Source organism: Globicephala melas, unplaced genomic scaffold, assembly GCF_963455315.2.
Source record: "Globicephala melas unplaced genomic scaffold, mGloMel1.2 SCAFFOLD_226, whole genome shotgun sequence".
Lineage (NCBI taxonomy): Eukaryota > Metazoa > Chordata > Mammalia > Artiodactyla > Delphinidae > Globicephala > Globicephala melas.
The window spans coordinates 102620-123629 of record NW_027207398.1 but is presented as its reverse complement, the minus strand read 5'-3'; the positions used below and the strand labels follow the sequence as shown (position 1 = coordinate 123629).

Below are 21010 nucleotides of genomic sequence, written 5' to 3'. Positions count from 1 at the left end.
CAGAAAAAAAAAAAAAAAGAAGAATGGATCACTGGATCGATGGGGAGATTTCTGTCTGCTCCTCCTACTGCCACCTCTTTCTTGCTATTTCCTGCCCGAGGAAACCTGACATCAGCCCAAAAGCATCTCTGGAAATGGGTAGGAGGGAGCCTTACACCTGTCAGCGCCAGAGAAGAAAGTGCGCTCTGCAGAGTTCTCAGTTGTTCCATCTCTTGCGATGAAAGGAAGAAAAGGAGCGAATCCGCCACAGATTTACTGGAGACCAGGGTTACTTCATCCGGCTCCGGCCACAGTAACCCCTGAAGACCAAAGATGCATTTCCATTCCCAGCATTTCTTGTTGGCGTCTTTCCCTACAGGCTAGCCCAGTGCCTGGCCCCGGAGAAGTCTCTGCGTAAAGGTTCTTTAGGTCATAAATCAGGCTCCTGTGTGTATGTGTGTTTTTCTTAGGAAAAACTGGCACAGACGAATTAGCAGTACAGACTGGGGTCTCCCTACTACCCTTCATGCTTGGCGGCATCACCTTCGACTACCTCGCATTCTCCCGGCGCTGACAGTCCCGGCTCCGGACCTCAGGGTTGGAAGCAGTCAGCCCCAGCTAGAACCGCCCTGTCCGGGGCTGATGCCACCCTGTGCCTAGAATGTGCGTGTGGGTGCAGGCGGTCGAGCGAGCGGCTTCTACGGTGAGACCGAAGCAGGAGCTCAGCCTTCGCCTGCGACCTGCAATCCCCAGATTCCCTGGGGACCTCGAAATTCCCAATCGGAGGTACTCCCCCCCCCCCACAGCCGCCCACCCATTCCCTCCCCCCTTACCTCAGCACGCAGCCCCTCCCTGCGTGATGATGCAAAACCCTGGGGAGGGTGGGCGCTGGGAAGGGTGGGGAGAGCCTGAGAGCGAGCGAGGGTGGGAGGGAGTGGGCGGAGGAGGAGACGGAGCCGAACGCGCATTTAAAGCGATAGCCATCCTCGCTCTCTCCCCAGTGCTGGGCTGTTGGAGAGCTCGAGCTGCAAGCCACCGAGCGCGAGCTCGAGCGCGGCGCGCTGGCCGGGGAACCCAAGAGCGCACGGCGCCCCAAGCTGGCAGGCGCTGCGGGACCCCCCACCCTCGCCGGCTGCCCTTCCCTGGGCGCCCCTACCCTCCTCGCCCGCAGGAGACCCTGGGCTTCCCCGGAGGAGCTCACCCCAAGGGGCCAGGACTCCGGCAAGCCCGCCACCGTCCCCTCGAGTGCCGCCGCCACCACCGCAGCCGCAGGAGCAGCATGGTCCAGCTGGGGAAGCTGCTCCGCGCCCTGACTCTGGTGACGGTTCCCTGCTGCGTGCTGGAGGTGCTTCTGTGCGCGCTGGCGGCGGCGGCGCGCGGCCAGGAGATGTACGCCCCGCACTCCATTCGGATCGAGGGGGACGTCACCCTCGGGGGGCTGTTCCCGGTGCACGCGAAGGGTCCCAGCGGAGTGCCCTGCGGCGACATCAAGAGGGAGAACGGGATGCACAGGCTGGAAGCGATGCTCTACGCCCTGGACCAGATCAACAGCGATCCCAACCTGCTGCCCAACGTGACGCTGGGAGCGCGGATCCTGGACACTTGTTCCAGGGACACTTATGAGCTCGAACAGTCGCTCGCTTTCGTCCAGGCGCTCATCCAGAAGGACACCTCCGAAGTGCGCTGCACCAACGGCGAGCCTCCGGTTTTCGTCAAGCCCGAGAAAGTAGTTGGAGTGATTGGGGCTTCGGAGAGTTCGGTCTCCATCCTGGTAGCCAACATCCTGAGGCTTTTCCAGGTAGGGGGGCGCTCCCTCCGGGGCAGAGCGCGCCGTAGCTCCCCGCGCTCTTTATCCTGAAGGCTGGCTTGGACTCCAGGGGTGCGGGGTCTGGTCAGCCTTCGCTCATTTCCACCCTGGAGATCCTGCCGAATCCCTCCCACCTCACCCGAGGAGGTACTTTCCCTGCTTGATTCATTTCCCTTCCATCTCTCCCCTGTCCGCGCTCCACTCCATCCGGCTTGACATTCTGGATTTATGGCCCCATTGACAAGAAACAGTCTCCGAAAAACAAGGCGATGATTTAAATGGGTTTGCATTCGAGTGAAATATGGTTCCAAAACAGGCTTGTAAAAGTGCCGGGCTCCTGTGAGAGCCACTTAGGCGCAAGGAATATGAAAGATGAGAAGACGCCTAGAAACTAGGCATTTCTCAACTCCCCAGCTTCCCTGCCCCAAGCCGCCCGACAAGCTGCAGCTGCCTTGGAAAATTTCGAGAAGAGCTTAGGGAGGCAGTTCTTACACCGAAGGCTAGGTCTTCACCTACATTTGGACGTGAATTGCCCATTTCGCTCGGGTTGGATTTCCCGACCTGTCACCTATCTCTGCGAGGGCATGGGGCGGAAGGCGTGGGGACTGTCCTCAAGCGGGGAGAAGCCACCCGCAGACGTGCCCCCGGGTGATTTGCTCTGGGCAGTTGTTTGCACCGTCTAAACTGCCTTTGCGATCCGGCCACTGGCAGGAGCCGGGCGATCAGCTTTCTACTCCTGCCAGCTCAGAGCCCGGAGGTGAGCTCATGCTAACTGCGAGACATAGTCGCTTTTTCTGCACTCACCCTGTGCCCATCCTTTCCCACGACCTCCCTAACGCAGCCCCCAACCCCAGTCCTGGGTTTTGAGGACGATTCTCAGAGCCAGACAAGAAGGCGCCTGGAGGGAGGCAGTAGGGTGCGCTGAGCAAGGCCGGGCGGTCCTCTAGCTCCGGGTGCAGGCGGGCAACGGCGGAAGATGCGAGGACGGCGGATCGGGCCCGCTGAGCGGTGGGCGGTGCTGCAGTGCTCTCTCACCGCCTGCTCCCGCAGCCTCGGCCCCACGGCTCCTGTGCCGCCCTGGGTATAGATGGACGGCTTCTGGATGAAGAAATTGAGTTTCAGGGTCTGCGTGACTATGGGTTCTCTTGTTTCTCTGTCTTTCTTCCTGTGTGTCTCTCTCCTTGTGTCTCTTTCTCCCTGCTTTTTTTTTTTTTTGTCTCTCTGTTTTTATGTTCTCCCTTTCAATTTCTGCCTCTCTTTTCCTTCTCTACCCCTATCTCCAGGTTTTTTGTTAATCTCTGTCTTGAAGTGATCCTTTCCTAATGCACAGCTCTCTCCCTGCCTGGTAGGACCCAAGCTCAGTTAGTCCCTTCTCCAGATGTTCTGGCTGACCCTTATGCTCCCCGTAGCTAAAAAGTCGGCTCCCTCTCAAGTGCCTTTCCTGAAGCATGTTGGGTTTCTGGAGGGGACTCCTTGTGAGATTCAAGCTGTCACTACATCAGCACCCAGGGGTATGAAGTTTGTGTTTGTGCCAGAAGGAGGGGTGCCTGTCTAAAGCTGCAGCCTGGTATGGCCCCTCTGAGCCTCTGAGCATCCCTAGCACCTGTTGAGTATGCCACCTCTAGATGTTTGCAAGGCCAAAAGTGCTTCTGGGCAGCCTTCACTTTGAGGTAATGCTTTCAGGAAGAGCCTGGGTTGTTGGAAGCAAAACCCGGAAGCACTTCCTTTACCTCTGAGCTTAAACTAGAGAACCTGAGGAGGCAGCGCTGCAGGGAGGATGAGGCCAGAGGTCACCTGAGAACCACAGGGGCAACTCACAGTATTTTTACTGGATCTCTGGGGGTTGAAGCACATTTGCTGTTTGACATTTTAAAAATTATCTTGGTGCCTTCACTTGGAGCTTGGGAGCTTGCAGATGGGCCTGCCTGTCGAAAAAAGAGTGAAATCTTAAAGTCAAGAGAGAGCTTGCAGACTAGGTGAAGGATTGTGTTTGCTGAAAAAGATTCCAGGGGGAGCCGATTCCTTCTCTGGTGTGTGGATCTGAGGCACTTGCAAGAAAAGAGAACGCTTGCCTTATGCTTAGTTCCCCCGTTCCCTGGGTTGGGAAGGAAAGGAACTGAATGCCAGCATTAGCAGTGTGCGTTGGGACCAAAACCATTCAGAGAAAACACTGTCATTTTCCTCTAATTTGCAAATTGCAGCTATTCATGTTGGATTGAACAGCTGAGGGAAAAGAGCCCCCCGTTTTCACCTGCATTTATGGGATGAATGGGATGCACCAACTTGTAGCTTGTGCTGCAAGCTGGATATAAGCTTGGTGTGAGCATCCTGGTTAACCACTGCCCATGTTCAAATATAGAGATAGATTCCAACAATCTCTTCCAGTAGCCTTATTTTTGCGTGTGATCTTAGAAGCTCCTGGCATGTAAGTCCAGTCCCCAGTTTCCCAGCCTCTGTAAACCTGCAAAATGAATAGAGAGAATAGTGGAACACATATCCCTTGTTCAAAGACACAGTCACTTTAGGGAAAGAGGAAAAGAACGGGTAGGTGAATCTTCTCTGGGATTGCAGGGTTCAGCTCAATGAAGACTGTCCTGTATAAAAGAAACTCCTCTAAATGGTTGAATTCTTAGCTCTCCAGAGATTTGAGTTTTCTTTTCCCCAGTCCCTGTGGGTTGCTGTGGGGAATGTGCCAAACCTATCATTTGAGATAAAAATTTATGGTGAGGTAAGCTTCTAGGCTGGGGGAAGGAAGACTTAGTGACTGAAATGGGGGATGCTAAGCACTGGGGGGCAGGAAGGAACAAGGAGCTAGTAATGGATGTAACAAATGCTGCAGCTGCCAGCAAAGCCTGGATTGAACTTCCTTCCTGAAAATAAGAACCCGGGCAAGAATGACCACTCAGATGTAAACAGTGTCTCTGACTGGGAATTCTCATCTGCCTGCCGGTGGGCCAGAGCTGAGCAAGTCCTTTCTCTCCTCTGTATGCACACTGAATTGGTTAGTAAGTGACATGTCAGAGGACAGGAATCATATTCAGTGGATCTTTCAAATCCAGGAGTTTGAGGCTAATGAAATTAGTGTGTGGCCAGGGCTCTGCCAACTAGAATTAAGTCACTGCAGCCACCCTGCAATGCATTTTCAGCCTGAAGGGAGCATCAGGGAGGAATTTCGGGAGATTTGTTTCTGAGCCTGTACAAAATAATACTCTCCTAATGCTAAGAAAGATTAAATGTAAATTAATATTGACTACGAGTAACATATTTAAAAAATAATCGCCAAGTGGGGGATGGCTTAAAGTGGAGAGATTATATAATATGGTGGACAAAGAATAAATCTCCTCTGACCACTGTTTCATGGGCTATAAGTAAGATCTATTACAATGGAAAGTAATGGGAACGTTTTTATTCAAGGCTTCTCTGCTATTGACTTGAGAGCAAACACTCTGAGAGTATAAATTACTCTTGCTATGTGCTGACTCTGAATGAACAATATTTCATGTGCAGTGACATGGTCTAAGCTATAGACTTGGAATTGAATGGCATCTGTTTCAATTGTTTTGTTCTCTCAAGAGCAACTAGATAGAAAAAAGTGGTCAATTTGACCCTTGTGGGAGCGTGTTGCAAATCTAAACCTGTGTCCCTCATACCATAAATGAAATACATTTGTAAATTTGTAAGTGTTTTCCTTCTGTTCATTGATGCTTGAGTATAATCTCAAACTTTGGCAGCAACATTTTATACATAAGTACTCGGTTTTCTTCCTTTCTTCTTTCTCTTTCTCCTCTCTCTCTCTCTCTCTGTTTCTCTCTCTCTCTCTCTCCCTTTCTCCATCTTATGTAATTGGTTAGAACTGGGCACCTAGGATGATGTGGTGTTACTATAGTGGGATTTTTTTTTTTTTTAAAAAAAACAACTCTAACTTACCCTTTTAAAAATTTCATAAATACAGGTGTCAGTGCCATTTGGAATAGTCTCTATAACAATTTCTGTCTCCACATTTACTGTGTTTCAGCAAATTTACCTAACAGATGGTGAGTGGGCAATTTTTAAAGGGGCATTTTTTAAAAGAGCGGAGAGGGCAGGAATAGAGACAGGCACATACTATATTTGAAGTTACCTGCACGTGTATTTTATGTATGTATAGCCATACAATTAAGAAGTCTTTGGATGTTTTATCTTCAAGAATAATTCAGATAATGGATTACTGGAATATCATAAACATTTAGGGTTTAACAGATTTGTTACTTACAGACGTTGTATCATGGATTTAAAAGACCATAGCAAGCGGGCAGCGGCGGGCGGAGTGACCGAGGGGCGGCGCGGGCTGGGCGGTGGGTGCGGAGGTCCGTGCTTCCTCGCGGTGGAAGGCTGGGTTCGCCAGGGACGCCGGGTTGCTCCGCGTTGCCAGGTTACCGAGGGTGTGCCCCGCGCCCGCTCTTCCGCCCGGGCCGCCCTCGGCGCCGCCTGAGCCGCGGTGCGGGCTGCGCGGGGCGCCGGTTCCGCGGAAGCCTGGGTCGGGCGCTGCGTGCGGGACTCTCGTCGCTCGTGGACGGGGCGCGAGCGCGCGGGGGACGTAGGTCGCCGACCTGGTCCTCCCCGGCGCTCCGGCTCCGCTCAGGGCGCCCGCTCAGGGGCCTCCGGCGCGAGGCCCCCTTCGTGGTCAAGATGGCGGCGCCCAGGCGGGCCGCGCCGACAGTGAGCTGGAGCCGGGCCCGGAGAGGGTCGAGTCTGCCACAGCCAGGACTTGGACCCCGGGCTGGTCTCCCGTCTCCCGGGGAGCGGCGGGTGAGTGGGCGCGGCCGCGCGTAGGTTCCTCTCGTGGGGTGGTCAGCTCTCCGTGCGTCCGCAGACTTCTGTCGTCTGATAGTCAGATCTGGGGTGGCCCAGGTTGGAGGCGAGGGTGCTTGATTGGGGAAACCTGAGGGGTTTAAGGACTCTATTGGGATCGTTTCAGACCCCAGCAAGAAGCTGAGCAAGTTTTCTCCTGATTCTCTTCCCGGCTAAGTTTTCTGCCTTCTCTGAAGGCGCCAGCTTTTCTGAATCACCTTGTTCCTCGGGGGGATACAGTTGGTGGTTCTGACCTTGGAACGTAGGACCCGGCGCGGGGAAGCCTGAGCTGGTTCTAGTTACTTTATTTGCAAAGTACTTTGTCTTGTCTTTGGAATCTTTGTGTATGTAACCAACGTTGGGAAGAGCCAGCGTTTTCTCCTCGAAAACACTGCGAGGGGTAACTTTATACGTAAGAAACAAGTGGGCGTTCACATCCATCTCTTTTCCAACCACTGAGTTTTGGTTGTGTTTCCTTTCTTTAAGTTTGTCTCGTTCTGAAGTGATAACAAAAAAAAAGACCATAGCCAATTACACAAAGTATACTCTAGTCTCAGTCCTGCCATTAATTAGCTTAAGTCATTTAATTTTTCTAGGCCTCATTTTTCTCATGTGATGTTTTTTCTTTGAAAAAGTATAGTTTCTGGAAGTCTCTAATTTCTGTGTCATAGTTCAGCTTGGAGAAAACCTGTTCTTATCCAAACTCCATGACATTGTATTTCCAACTCCAACTTCGGACTTTGAGTGAGTTGGGGACAACTTTTTAAGGATATTTTCACACAGCTTTTTTAGTTAATATCGGTCTAGCTGACTTGTCATACTCAGACTTTCTCCCATATTCTTTTACCAGTGTGTTCCTTAGTCATATATAGAAAGACTGTTGTTGGAAAAATGACCTCCTGGGTCAGCTTACTGCATGGTCATCGACACAGGGCAGGGAGTAAGATTCTGTGGATTTTACAGAAGCAGATACAGGTTTCATTATCCATGTCCTCTCCCCTTTCATCTTACCAAAAAAACAGCAGGCTTTTCTTGGAGAACTGCCAGATAATGCCATCCTGCCTCCTCACGAGCCCCGGGGATGAGTCGCCCAGGGACTGAACTCCAGCAAAGCAGGTGATTGGCTCATGGGTAGGCATCTGACCTCGGCTAAGTCTATCAGACTGCTCCCCAGGACTTTTGTCTCAGAGCAAAATGGAAGAATTGTCTTTTCTCTCTGGAATTTCTAAGCTGGGGAGATATGACTCTGGGACTCCCAGTGACCATCCAGCACAAGGAGAGACTTTCTGTAAAATAAAGTCTTGCAGAGGTAAGCAGGGCTGAGCGATGGAGAGAGAGCTGGAACCCTGCTGATACTCTGGAACTTCCAGATCCAACTGAATCTGAATATGGCTGCATCCCTGAATTTCTAGTACTTGTTTGTTGAGGTTGTTGTTGTTGTTTGGTTTTTGTTCTTAAATTTCCTTTGACTATTTTGAATTTGTTTTCAGCCATGTGCATTTGAAAGCATCATAGGTAAAAGAGCTAATTTCCTACATTAATGTCAGGTTTGCTTCCTTAAGTGAAAAATCATATCCGCTATTTTCTTTAAATAAAATCCTTCTAGCTCAGGTTTGAGATATTCAAAACTCTGCCTCCTACCCCCCTCTTTTCCAACATTTACTATATCACCTTGAAGCATTTGTGACCACATCTTTCCCATCTAGACGCAGTTGAGAGAGAGAGCAAAGACTTCTGATATAAACTGCAACCTATACGCCTCCTACCTGGAAGCTTTAGAACATACTTGATTCTTGTCATTAAAGCAAATCTTTTGTTGTTGTCTCCAGGGCACAGAAGCATTTTCATGGCATAATGGAGTACAAAGTACATTAAGCCTAACTCTACTTCTCATCCTCTTTTACTTTAAATAGGCAGAAAAGAACAATCTCAAACACATTTTCCCAACAAATAAAATACATATACGATTATGTTTAGCAGACGTTTATGCAACATATAGTTAGACTGATGAATTAATGGACCTTTCGCCAATTGGCACAGTAAATATATATGTTCAATGTGCTCAATTAAAAAGAAGACAATAACATATTTTTACAGGTTAATTATCTGAGAAGAGTATTGTGCCAGCACACTTGATACTACAGTATTTCATGTTTGACAGGTAATCTTCTTTCAATTATATTTACTGCTAAATGTTTCTTGGATCAAGCTATTAAATTATAAGGTCAAAAGTAAAATGATATGAAATTACAATGGTAAAGGGACACATATCCCACTTTATGAGAATAGAAGTTCTAATTTCTTTTCAGTACTACTAGTAGTGACCACAGTACTAATTTGAGCCCTTACTATGAGCCACTGTGCCCATATACATTTAGTTCTTACAGTAGTTCTGCAAAGGGCATATAATAATCCACAGTGTAAAGCTGAAGAAAGTGATTCTCATAGCTGAAAGTCACATAGCTGGTGAGTGGCAAAGTCTAGATTCAAACTTAGAGTCGTCTGACAATGCCCAGGTTGTTGACCACTATGTACACTGCTCAATTGTTGCACCAATAAAGAAGTGCTTGAAATAATTATAGATTTGCCTACCCTGAAACTGCAGTGATTTAAAGACATCAAAGTTGCCAGTTGCTTAACCACATCTACTTACAGTAAGAAATTACATTTTATTTCGTTTCTAAAACAAGATTAATTCTGCAGGCCCATCGAAACTTGAGCACACAAATCCTACCTCCAAATGAAAGATGCTTGTTTTCCATTATTCAACAGATGGCCCTGTACAGAGGCAATAAATATATAGTAGAATTTTCATTCAAATAAATGAGAAGAGAGGTTTCTTCTTGTCCTGATTCAGTGCCCATCATTATGGATTATGATGGCTCTTCCCAAACTTTACTTCGTTCACTCCACTCTTTCTACAAAACTCCAGTAATGGAATCCATCATTCAGATATATGTGCAAAGCGAAAGGACTGTATTAATACAGTTGCTGAAAGTCAAGTTGATAGAGCACAGGAAATACATCCTAATAAATGCAACATTAATGTTTGTGTGGGCCTTGGAGTGAGGGGTAGAAGAATTTTCAGTTTAGTGGAATATTTTGCCTCTTGCTATGAAAGTGTGGCTTAATAGTCTTGTAATTGGTCATTTACAGAATCCTCCATCTCTGGGTTTCATGCTTTCTTTACTCTGCAGCTGTTGATTCCTTCTCTTGTTCTGGATGGAAGATAGCAACGAAGCCACTTCAAAGGGCTCAGCCTGCCTTTTTGTGTTATTGTTTAGATGGAGATATTTCCATTTATTAAAGCACACTATTTAAACATTTTTATCATGTTTCAAACTTGACTGTGTCCTGAAGGTATGAGCACAGGCAGACATAATGGGGGATGTTTTCCAGGAGAGAACATACCCTTATCAAAGGAATTATCAGAATTTTCATGTATGGATTGAGAATCAAATTCTGGAGTTAGACCTGAATTTAAATTCATACTCACAACTTATTACCAGTCTCATCTTGATCAAACGGTTACTACATTCTCATCCATTTCCTTATCTTTGAAAGTGGACTAAGAGAAGTATGCCTGGTGGAGTTACACATAAAGCTCATCTGATAGGATATTCATAAGGATTTTGCACAAAATATACATGGAAATATTTTAGCACCGAGTTTAGCATGCGATTCGTCTTCAATACATTTAAGAGCTATTATTTTATTATTATTATGCTATCATTAAATATCACTATTACTTAAATGTCATTATTGCTAACATTGCTGTAAAACTACCGCAATAACCCATGATGAATTCCCCTCTTCTGTTTCCTTTGTTTAAATGGAAAATATATATATAAATGTAGACAGAGAACACTTTAGTGATCCTATTCAGTGGAGTGAGAATTTCCATGGCACTGATTAAAACAAATCCTGAATTGCATGGACTTAAGATAGCAGAGAGGGGCTTCCCTGGTGGCGCAGTGGTTGAGAGTTCGTGACCCGATCCGGGAAGATCCCACATGCCGCGGAGCGGCTGGGCCTGTGAGCCATGGCTGCTGAGCCTGCGCGTCCGGAGCCTGTGCTCCGCAACGGGAGAGGCTGCAACAGTGAGAGGCCCCTGTACCGCAAAGAAGAAGAAAAAAAAAAAAAGATAGAGAGGCTAAGAGATTTGAAGTTAGACATCCCCAGGTGTGAATTCTACTGTGACCCTCTTCTAGCTCTAGAACCTTGAGGAAGTTACTTAAACTTTCTGAGCTTTACTACTAGTTTCCTCATCTGTATCTTTTTCAGGACTATTTATCAAGCATCTTCCTGTTCTCTATGCTTGGACGTATCAATGAATAAATGAGACAAGAGCCTTTGCCTGCGTGCTCCTTCTTGCATGCTTTCTCCCTCCTTACACTCTCGTGTGGAAACGGATGTTCTAAATAAATTCTATGCTTTGTCACAGGTTGATGGGCGCTACGGGATAAGGAAAAGGATGTGAAGCTCACTGAAGAGGCTTGGGTTGGGAGTGCTGGAGGAGTGTACAGGTAGGTTCTGATTTTAAATAGGGTAGTCAGGGTGGATTTTATAAGTTGACATTTGAGCAAAGACTTGAAGTGAGGGAGTTGTCAGAATGTATGATGGGGAGACCACTCCCTGGGAGCAAGAATAACCAGTCCCAAAACTCTAAGGCAGAAATATGCCGGGCAGCTTGGAGGAATATCAAGGAGGCCACCTTGGCTGACTTAGTCAGTGGGGAGGAAGAGACAGCAGGAGGGCTGGAGGTCGGATATGTGATGGGATGGATTGGGTAAGTCCTGGGAGGCCATCACATGCATTGTGTCTTTTACTCTAAATGTAGGCAGCCAGGGGCAGGATTTTAGCCGAGGTGTGGCATGAACTGTCTCTTGTTTGAAAAGCATAACTGTATCTGTGGTCTTGAGGATGTGGGGAGAGAGTGGAGTCAGGGAGAATCTCGGGAGGCGACTACAGGATCCTCGAGGTCTATGTTGGTGGCCTGCACCAGGCTGGTAGCGGCTGGTAATTCTCAGAAGTGGCACATTGGGAAGGTTGTGACAGCATTTCGTGGTAGATTGAATGCAAGAATGGAAAGGAAGAGGGGGTCAAGGGTGAATTTGAGATGTAGGACCTGGGGAACTGGAAAGGTGTGGTTACTGTCACCTAAGACGGAAAAAGTTTGGGGTAGAGCATGTTTGGGGGATTAAAGACCAGTTTTGGAGGTATAAGATTTGAGATGTTTTCGTGACGTCCAAGTAGAGATGCTGAGTACACAGTTGGATACACAAGTCTGCAGTTCTGAAGAAAGGTCTAAACTAGAGATACACTTTAATACAATGGAGATATTAAGAATAATTACATGGAAGCGCTATTTTAAAGGTAAAATGAAGTAATGCAATTAGCACTCTGTCTTCTCAAAACATTTAATAACTGTTAGCTAAAATAATTACCTGAAATGAAAGAATACCTATAGTTTGTTTTGTTGTTTGCAGTAAAAGTGAATAAAATGTCACAATTATTTTAATAGTATTTGTGACACAGTAGTTTTAGTTAAGACACCATGACTACAAACATTTACACTAAACCTTTCAGTCTCCTGCTTTTCACTCTGATAGGGTACTTGGAACCATATTTTGTAAGGTTTAAGTTAGTTGTCATAGGGTACCTCTTTAATTAGAAGTAATTCTGAACTGTCTAGTTCCATGCCGTTTTATATACATATATGTATAATTATTATTTTATGATTTATCAAACTCAGTTGAAAATTTGCATCACTGATATACATTAGAATTTAAGCATTTGCCCAGGTATTCAAGGAAAAAAATGTACTTGTGTTGTAATTTCCATAGGGGTACTTACTTTCACATCTTCCCTTCACTTTGCAATTGCAAACATGGCAGGGGAAATATTATCTTACTGGTCTTTGAGTTCCCCTTAGCTACCTGCAAGTCCTTAAACAGCCTTTGTGGCTTAACCAAAATTCTCTTCCATCTTCATTCCGCTAACAGATATTGGTCTAAGCATGTACTTATACTAAAAAATGCATGACCACGTTGTCTCTACACATCTATAATTTTATGTTAACACTATCATTATGTAAGCTACACTTGAATTGTAATTATAACAGATTTTATGTCAACACACATCCATTTCTAGTGTTCATCTGGTGTTCAAGGGGAGAGCAGCATGTCGTAAATTTTATCAAAATATAACATCTGAAGACTAGAACAGAGGGTAATTGTGTAATTCTGTATTCACTCTAATTAAGTTCAGTGGAGTTGGCATAATAGAATTAGGATGAAAAAAAAAGACATCGAGGTACCATGGCTCCCTCTCCTAACACACCCTTTTCGTATCCGAGAGCAGAGACTCAGCACCTTTCTGTACAGAAATGGAGACAGGAAGAGGCCAGAGGATGAATGACAGGCACGAATGAGGTGGAACTTTGAAGAGCAACATGGAAATGAAATACTTCTTTTGTATTTGGTAGGTGGGGAAAATGTACCAGCGTGTATGCCTACTGGGACCACGTTTTCCAGAACAGTTAAGCCCAGTGTCAACTGTGCTGTCCCACCTTCCTCGTAAGTAGGAACATACTGTTACTTGAATCTTTGCTTCCTGTTTCTTGATAGCTGGTTGAGAAGATTATCACAGGAACTGCATCTTGTTAGCAAATACAGTGATTTGAAATTATTGACACTCACTGAAGAGTGGCAACTCCAAGCTTGCTCTCTCTTGATCTTGGACTTTTTAAGTCTGAAGTGCAGGAGTGGGTTATGGGGAAAGACCATTGGAATTCTTATGTCTTCAGCATAATGGTTATAGCATAATGGTTAGGAGTGTAGGTGCTGGTTCAAATCTCTGCTTTCCACTTGCTAACCATATGAGCTTGGGCAATTTACCTGATTACCTGAACCTCAATACTCCTGCCTATAAAATGATGTTAATAATATTTCATCCCCATAGACTTGTTTTCAATGTTAAAATGAAGTCACTTACACCAAGCACTTAATACAATGCCTAGAGCATTGTAAAGTCTATTATTATTACTATTACTACTACTACTACTATTATTATTATTACTGTCACGATGCCAGGTGCTATTTTTCCTATGCCTTATTCCATTATCTTCTGCCCTGTCCCCCCATTTCTGTCTTGTTTCTGTACAAGGGTAGGTTTGTCACAGAGCATTTTCTTTCCGTAGTGTCTGACTCTTAGTCATCAAGGTGACTGGTCCACGACCCAGCATTCATTGCTGCTCGTTGAAGCAATCCATTTTGAGAAGGGGAGTTGGATATTGATGCCAAGTTGGGTCAAGGAGAGAGAATTTTCTCTCTTCTGCACTCAGAGAGCTAAGTGAAATATTCAGGCCTCAGAAGGAGAATCAGGCAAAGGGCAACATGCTTAATTTCATACCTTAGTGATTAAGAACAAGTCAGACAGGCTGGATTTGAACTCATTTCCGTCATGTACTGACAACAGGATCTTAGGTGCTTTTGTAACCCATCTGAGGCTCAGTCAACATCTGAAAGAGACGAATAACATTATCAGGACCTAGCGTATAGCCTCGTTGTAATAAGTGAGTAAATCCTTTTAAAACGTTCAGCACGTTGTTTGGCATATAAACACGTAATAAAATTTAGCTTCTTTGACTACTCCCGCTGCTAATATTATTAAGTAGCTGAGCAGATCCGAGGCCCATTTTTTTCTTAGATTGCACGTAATCATTTGGACAACCAGCTCACATTGATCAACCGTTGCTTATATATAAACCCCCATGAACCCAAAGGTGCTTTAACTCTCTCCCAGTCAGAGCCTGTTCTGGGGGCAGAAGCAACACCGGCACTATCCCCGTCACCTTTGCCTTTATTGTCACTACACTCGCCTGCCGTACTGAGAACTTTCTGTTTGCCAGGCACCAAATTTAGCCCTGCGTATGCACTGTATCATATAGTTCTCACACTCAGGTGGGAGACATTATCATCATCCCCAATTTTCAAATAAAGACGCCGAGGTGTTGGAAAGGTAAGAAACTTGACCCACAGCAAGAGATGGAGCCGGAGTATTCAAACCCTTCTCTCTGACCTCAAGAACCCTTACATATTAGCATACTACTACATCCTGGTAAGAAAATCTGCTTCCAGCCACTCTGGTGAGAGTAGAAATGATTCTCAGTCCCCACATTCCTCTATTGCCCATGCCACCCTAGCCTCAGGACTAGGGGGGAAAGGAAGTGATCTCTTCAAAGAGCAGCCAAAGGGAACCTACTCCCTTCTGCCTTTTCGTAATCAACTAACCAATATTTTATTTCCTTCTTAAGAGTCCCCACGTGTTCCTTTTGGTACTTAGCTTGGCCTTTTAGAATTCTGACATTCTGTACATGACTCATCCACTGTATTTCATGTTAATTTATTGAGGTCAAGTATAGGGTCTTACTCATCCTGAAGTCCAGTTATCCCCTGTCACATCTAACTCTGTTCTTTTCTTCTCGTAGGACATCTGCAGATATTTATTTGAATTTTGTTGAATTGTTCTCATCAATAGTACATTAAAAGTTATACAGAAAGTGCTTTCTTATAAGGAAAACCATCTAAATAGATTTCTAGCTCTTTACTTTTTATAGCACTATTGTAGAGATTATAGATCTCCAGGTAATATTTTTTAGATTGAGTTCTTCATATCATCTTATTTTTACATATAATGATAAATCTGAATTTTCTCTATCAAAGCTCCGAGACTTCACTGGCTTGTAACTTAGCTTGTTGATTGTGTGTTGTAGACTTTTCCATTTACAATGATATTTGATCCTGGTAAGGATGGGGCTGGGTGGGAAGGTACATCTTAGGGCCATCAATTGGTTTTGTAGAGAACTAACATAAAGATCTAAAGTCTCATCATGTTTCTGCAGAACTCATGAATCGTTTTATTATAATTCCATTCATTCAGGGAGTATAAAACCATTTTCAAATTGTTATTCCTAATTTGTTCATCTTCTCTTCCTTAGTCTTAGTGAGAAGAGAGCAGGCTGAATGGAAGAAAGTCATTATGACCACTGGGGCCACTAGGGTAGGCATCAGTCCCAGAGTTTTGTTTTCATCTCTCCGCTATGAATATTGGCTAATGTCTTGAGTGCTTACTTGGGGCAAATTACTTAGCCGAGCATGGCAAATGGGTTGTGTCATTTCATCCCGTGATAGTCATACAATTAATGTATGTATTATTATGATATCCCATAATGCATACATGGAACAGAGCCTCAGAAGTAGTTATTTGCTCACCAAAATATGGTAGGTGTGGAATTTGGACTCAGGTCTGATAGACTCCTAAATCACTCCTAGTGATTTTTACCACTAAATTAAAGTTGTATACCTCTGGAGAGTAGATAGTTTCTAAAATTTCCTCAGCTCTAACGTTTTATAATTAAATTTTTGTCTGATGGCAAGCTTAACAGTTAAGATGGGTAGGAAGGAATGCCAGCCTGTTGAATGGAATTTCCCTGAAATGAGCCAGTTTACTCATTCATTCACTCAGCATGTATTGAATGTTTGCTCTGTGCAAAGGCATTTTCGGCATCACAGTGGAGTGAGCGCCCCTTCCATAGACTCTCCTGCAGCACTCAGAGAAGTCTTGGACTGGTTTGCCTGTTATGGAATGGGGCTTGGTGATAGAAGCCTGGTTTGTCCTCCACTGATAAAACTAAGACATACTCATATGAGTTGATAGGCATCTTGAAGCCGTGGGATAGTAACACACATGAATCTTACCGTTTTTGCCTGGGATTAATGATATAAAGGCTTTGGATTTGGGTATGGAAAATGGGTGCAATTATGGGTGTGTTGGTTCTACATATATACGGACATCACGTGTCATCAGCCTGCAGCTACCTGCCATTCCTCACTACTCCTTCTTTTCACAAACCAAACAAGTACCTTCTTATCTCTCCTGTGGATAAGCTCTTGACAGTGGCACTAGGGCCTCCCTCAATAAGTACATCATTGGCTAAACCAGTGGTTTCTCAGATATGCTCATTGAACAACCCTTAAGGTGAATTGACATTCCACTGCCTAGAATAGAATATGATGTTCTTTAGAAATCGGGGGGAAAAAATAGGCCACCAGATGTACTTTCTTTAATTTAAATTGTATATATATATATGTATATATACATATAATTGTATATATATATATATGTATATATACAATTTAATATATTAAATTGTATAAATTGTATAAATTTATACAATTTAATTGTATTAAATTGTATATATATATATGAACAATTGTTATATATGTGTATGTATACTTGTTCATATATATGAATGATTTAAAATTGAAGAGATAGATATATATACACACACATATATATGTATATTTAAATTTTGGCTTCTGTTAGCAAGTAGTAAATTAAATTATTAGCAGATCCATACTGCAGGGAAATAACCAATCAGATTTCATTCAATAGCTTGCTTTTTTGTAGATTTATGGTTGTGATTTTATATCTGCAGGTATGTTTGCTGAAGAAAATATTTCTACCACTTTACACAAAGTTAAATTCATTTAATACCAATGCGGCATGTCTCAAATGTCTTAATACAGTTTTAATCTTGAATCGCATCAGAAGTATGAAATTAGAAACATACCCCAAAATCATTTGAAGATATAATTACTTTCATTTCCCTTATACTTTTGAGACTTTTGAAAAACAAGTATTTAGTTGTACTTATCTGTTTCTGTCTCTCTAAGGATAGCAAACACTGAAACACAACTCTTTTTAAAAGTCAATATTAAAAATATATTGTCCAAGATGATCAAAACTAAGGAAGTGGCAAAGAAATTCAAAAATTTAAACTTTCAAAGGGTGCTTTTTCTGTGAATGTGTAGTACTTGTTCTTCTGAAGGAATTAATCTTTTTAAAAATTTAATTAACTTATTTTTTATTGAAGTATACTTGGTTTACAGCGTTGTGTTAATCACTGCTGTACAGCAAAGTGACTCTGTTATACATATGTATATACATTCTTTTTCATAGTCTTTTCCATTATGGTTTATCACAGGATATTGAATATAGTTCCCTGTGCTATACAGTAGGACCTTGTTGTTTAGCCAATCTATATATACCAGTTTGCATCTGCTAATCCCAAACTCCCAGTTCATCCCTCTCCCACCTGCTTCCCCCTTGGCAGCCACCAGTCTATTCTCTATGTCTCTGATTCTGTTTCATAGATAGGTTCCTTTGTGTCATATTGTAGATTCCACATATAAGTGGTATCATGATATTTGTCTTTCTCTTTCTGACTTACTTTGCTTAGTATGATAATCTCTAGTTGCATCCATGTTGCTGCTGCAAATGGCATTATTTCATTCTTTTTTTATGGCTGAGTAGTATTTCATTGTATATATGTACCACATCGTCTTTATCCATTCATTTGTTGATGGACATTTAGGTTGTTTCCATGTCTTGCCTATTGTGACTATTGCTGCTGTGAAGATCAGAGTGAATGTGTCTTTTTGAATTATAGTTTGGTCTGGATATACGCCCAGGAGTGGGATTGCTGGATCATATGGTAGGTCTATTTTAGTTTTCTGAGGAACCTCCATACTGTTTTCCACAGTGGCTGCACCAACTTACATTCCCACCAACAGTGTTGTAGGAGGGTTCCCTTTTCTCCACACCCTCTCCAGCATATGTTATTTGTAGACTTTTTAATGATAGCCATTCTGACTGGTGTGAGGTGGTACCTCATGGTAGTTTTGATTTGTATTTTTGTAATAATTGGCAGTGTTGAGCCTCTTTTCATGTGCCTATTGGCCATCTGTATTTCTTCTTTGGAGAAATGTCTTTTTAAGTCTTCTGCCTATTTTTTTTGATTGGGTTGTTTGCTTTTATTGTCATCAAGTTGTATGAGCTGTTTGTATATTTTGGAAATTAAGCCCTTGCTGGTCGCATCATTTGCAAATATTTTCTCCCATTCTGTAGGTTGTCTTTTCATTTTGTTTATGGTTTCCTTTGCTGTGCAAAAGCTTGTAAGTTTGATTCGGTCCCCTTTGTTTATTTTCATTTTTATTTCTATTGTCTTGGGCGACTGACCTAAGAAAACATTGGTATGATTTATGTCAGAGAATATTTTGCCTGTGTTCTCTTCTAGAAGTTTTATGGTGTCATGTCTTATGTTTAAGTCTTTAAGACATTTTGCGTTTATTTTCGTGTATGGTGAAAGGATGTGTTCTAACTTCACTGGTTTATATAAGGCTGTCCAACTTTACCAACACCACTTGCGGAAGAGACTGTCTCTTTCCCATTATATATTCTTGCCTCCTTTGTCAAAGATTAATTGTCAAAGATTAACTGAGGTGTGTGGATTTATTTCTAGGCTCTGTATTCTGTTCCGTTGATCCATATGTCTGTTTTTGTGCCAATACCACGCTGTTTTGATTACTGTGACTTTGGAGTACTGTCTGAGTCTGGGGTGGCTATGCCTCCAACGTTGTTCTTTTTCTTCAGGATTGCTTTGGCAATTCTGGGTCTTTTATGGTTCTGTATGAATTTTAGGATTATTTGTTCTAATTGCGTGAAAAATGTCATGGGTAATTTGATAGGGATCGCATTAAATCTGTAGATTGCTTTGGGTAGTATGAGCATTTTAACAATATTAATTCCTCCAACCCAAGAACATGAGATGTCTTTCCATTTCTTTGAATCATCTTCACTTTCCTTTATTAATGTCTTACAGTTCTCAATGTATAAGTCTTTTGCCTTCTTGGTGAGGTTTATTCCTAAGTATTTTATTTTGAGGGTTGTGATTTTAAAAGGCATTGTTTTTTTACATTCTCTTTCCGATATTTCATTGTTGGTATAAAGAAATGCAACCAATTTCTGTATGTTAATCTTGTATTCTGCTACCTTGCTGAATTCGTTTATCAGTTGTAGTAGTTTTCATGTAGAGTCTTTAGGGTTTTCTCTATATAGTATCATATCATCTGCATCTAATGACAATTTTACCTCTTCCTGAAGGAATTAATCTTGAAGTTCTACTAAGACTTTTGGGATACCTGTTTTAATGAGCCACTACTTCCTGCCTGAGATTGCACTATGCACCAGAGATTCTAGAATTAGCATAATAAAACTAATAATGCAAACAACAGCAACAAATCTTCACAAACCTTCCTTGCAAGGAAGTAAAGTCCACTGGAAAAACAGACAAGTGAAACACACATTCAAAATGGCAGTGATTCTCAAACATTTATGTGCTGAAAAATCATGACAAGCATGATAACCAGGGCAATTACTAGACCCGTTCTCCAACTGGTAAGGTGTAAGGTCCTGTAACTCTATTTTTGGTGAATGCCTCCAGGAGAGTCTGAGACAGATGTTCTCAGTTGTCGTCAGCCTTTAGTGTGCATCAGATTTGCCTGAGAATATTGTTAAAACACAGATTGCTGGGCTCCAGTGCCAGAGTTCTAACCAGTTCCCAGGTGTGGCTGATATTGCTGGCCCAGGGACCACATTTTGAGAACCACCTTTCAAAACTCTGCAGTATGCGGTTGTGTGTGTTGTGAATGCAGTATGCGGTTGTGTGTGTTGTGAATGAGACGGGCCCAGAGAACCAAAGGAGGGCAAAGGGACTCTGCCCTAAATTAGTCAAAGGTAACAATAGCAGCTAGAATTGATTGACCCAAGAAAAAATGATAAGAACTTTACCTGCATTTGCTCATTTAATCCTTTCAGTAAGGTACGTAGGTGCTACTTAGTGTTCCTCTTTTACAAGGGTGTCCAGAGAAGGTAACTACTTTGCCCACGTCCTAAACTGGTAAGTAACAGATTAAGAATTCAAGTCTAGGAAGTCTGATTCCAGAGCCCACACCTCTACCCTTTCTGCTTGTAGAGAGGAGTAAAGGGTTGTCAGTGAAGCCTTCCTGGGGGCCCTGGCCTCTGAGTGTAGATAGGATGAGTGGACATAAAGATCATTATTTGTGTGTGGTGGGGGTAGGGGAGGAAGTATGAGGGCTTCCAGAAGAGCCTGCCCTCCCCATACATCTGCTATAAGCAAGTCTGATGATCAGGAGTCTGGAACATGAGTATGACTATGGGATACTGAGAAGGGTTCTAGAACCCTGAGGTTAGAGTTCTGGATCAGTTAGTAGGTAACAGAAAGTGAATGAGTGATTTACCTTACTTTCCACGGGTAGCAGGAAGTTTGGAGATAGTCCCTCTAGCGTTAGTCCAGCTGCTGAAGGGCATCACCAGGGGACTGGGTTGCTTCGCTCTTCCAGCTTCCACATCTCTAGCACATCCACATAGCTTCAAAGTGACCCCAGAATCTCCAATAGTGTTCCAACAATTTGGGCAGGAAGAAAGAAAATGAAAAAAAAAAGAAATGAAGTAAGAAAAACCAGGCAG

The 21010-nt window shown here is 43.5% G+C and overlaps 1 protein-coding gene and 1 long non-coding RNA gene across 2 annotated transcripts in view; one reads left to right on the top strand and one right to left on the bottom strand.

Moving 5' to 3' along the window:
- The first annotated feature begins 640 nt into the window (after positions 1-640).
- Positions 641-21010, top strand: part of LOC132596654 (uncharacterized) — a 90922-nt gene continuing 70552 nt past the window's right edge. The window contains exon 1 of the mRNA XM_060293447.2: positions 641-1777. Within this exon, the coding sequence (XP_060149430.2) occupies positions 641-1777 (1137 nt within the window). The remainder of the gene's footprint in view (positions 1778-21010) is intronic.
- Positions 3953-6172, bottom strand: LOC138842539 (uncharacterized). The gene is made up of 2 exons (XR_011377199.1): positions 6039-6172; positions 3953-4247 (listed from the first exon to the last, which is right to left on the bottom strand). It is a non-coding gene; the product is annotated as an uncharacterized lncRNA (long non-coding RNA).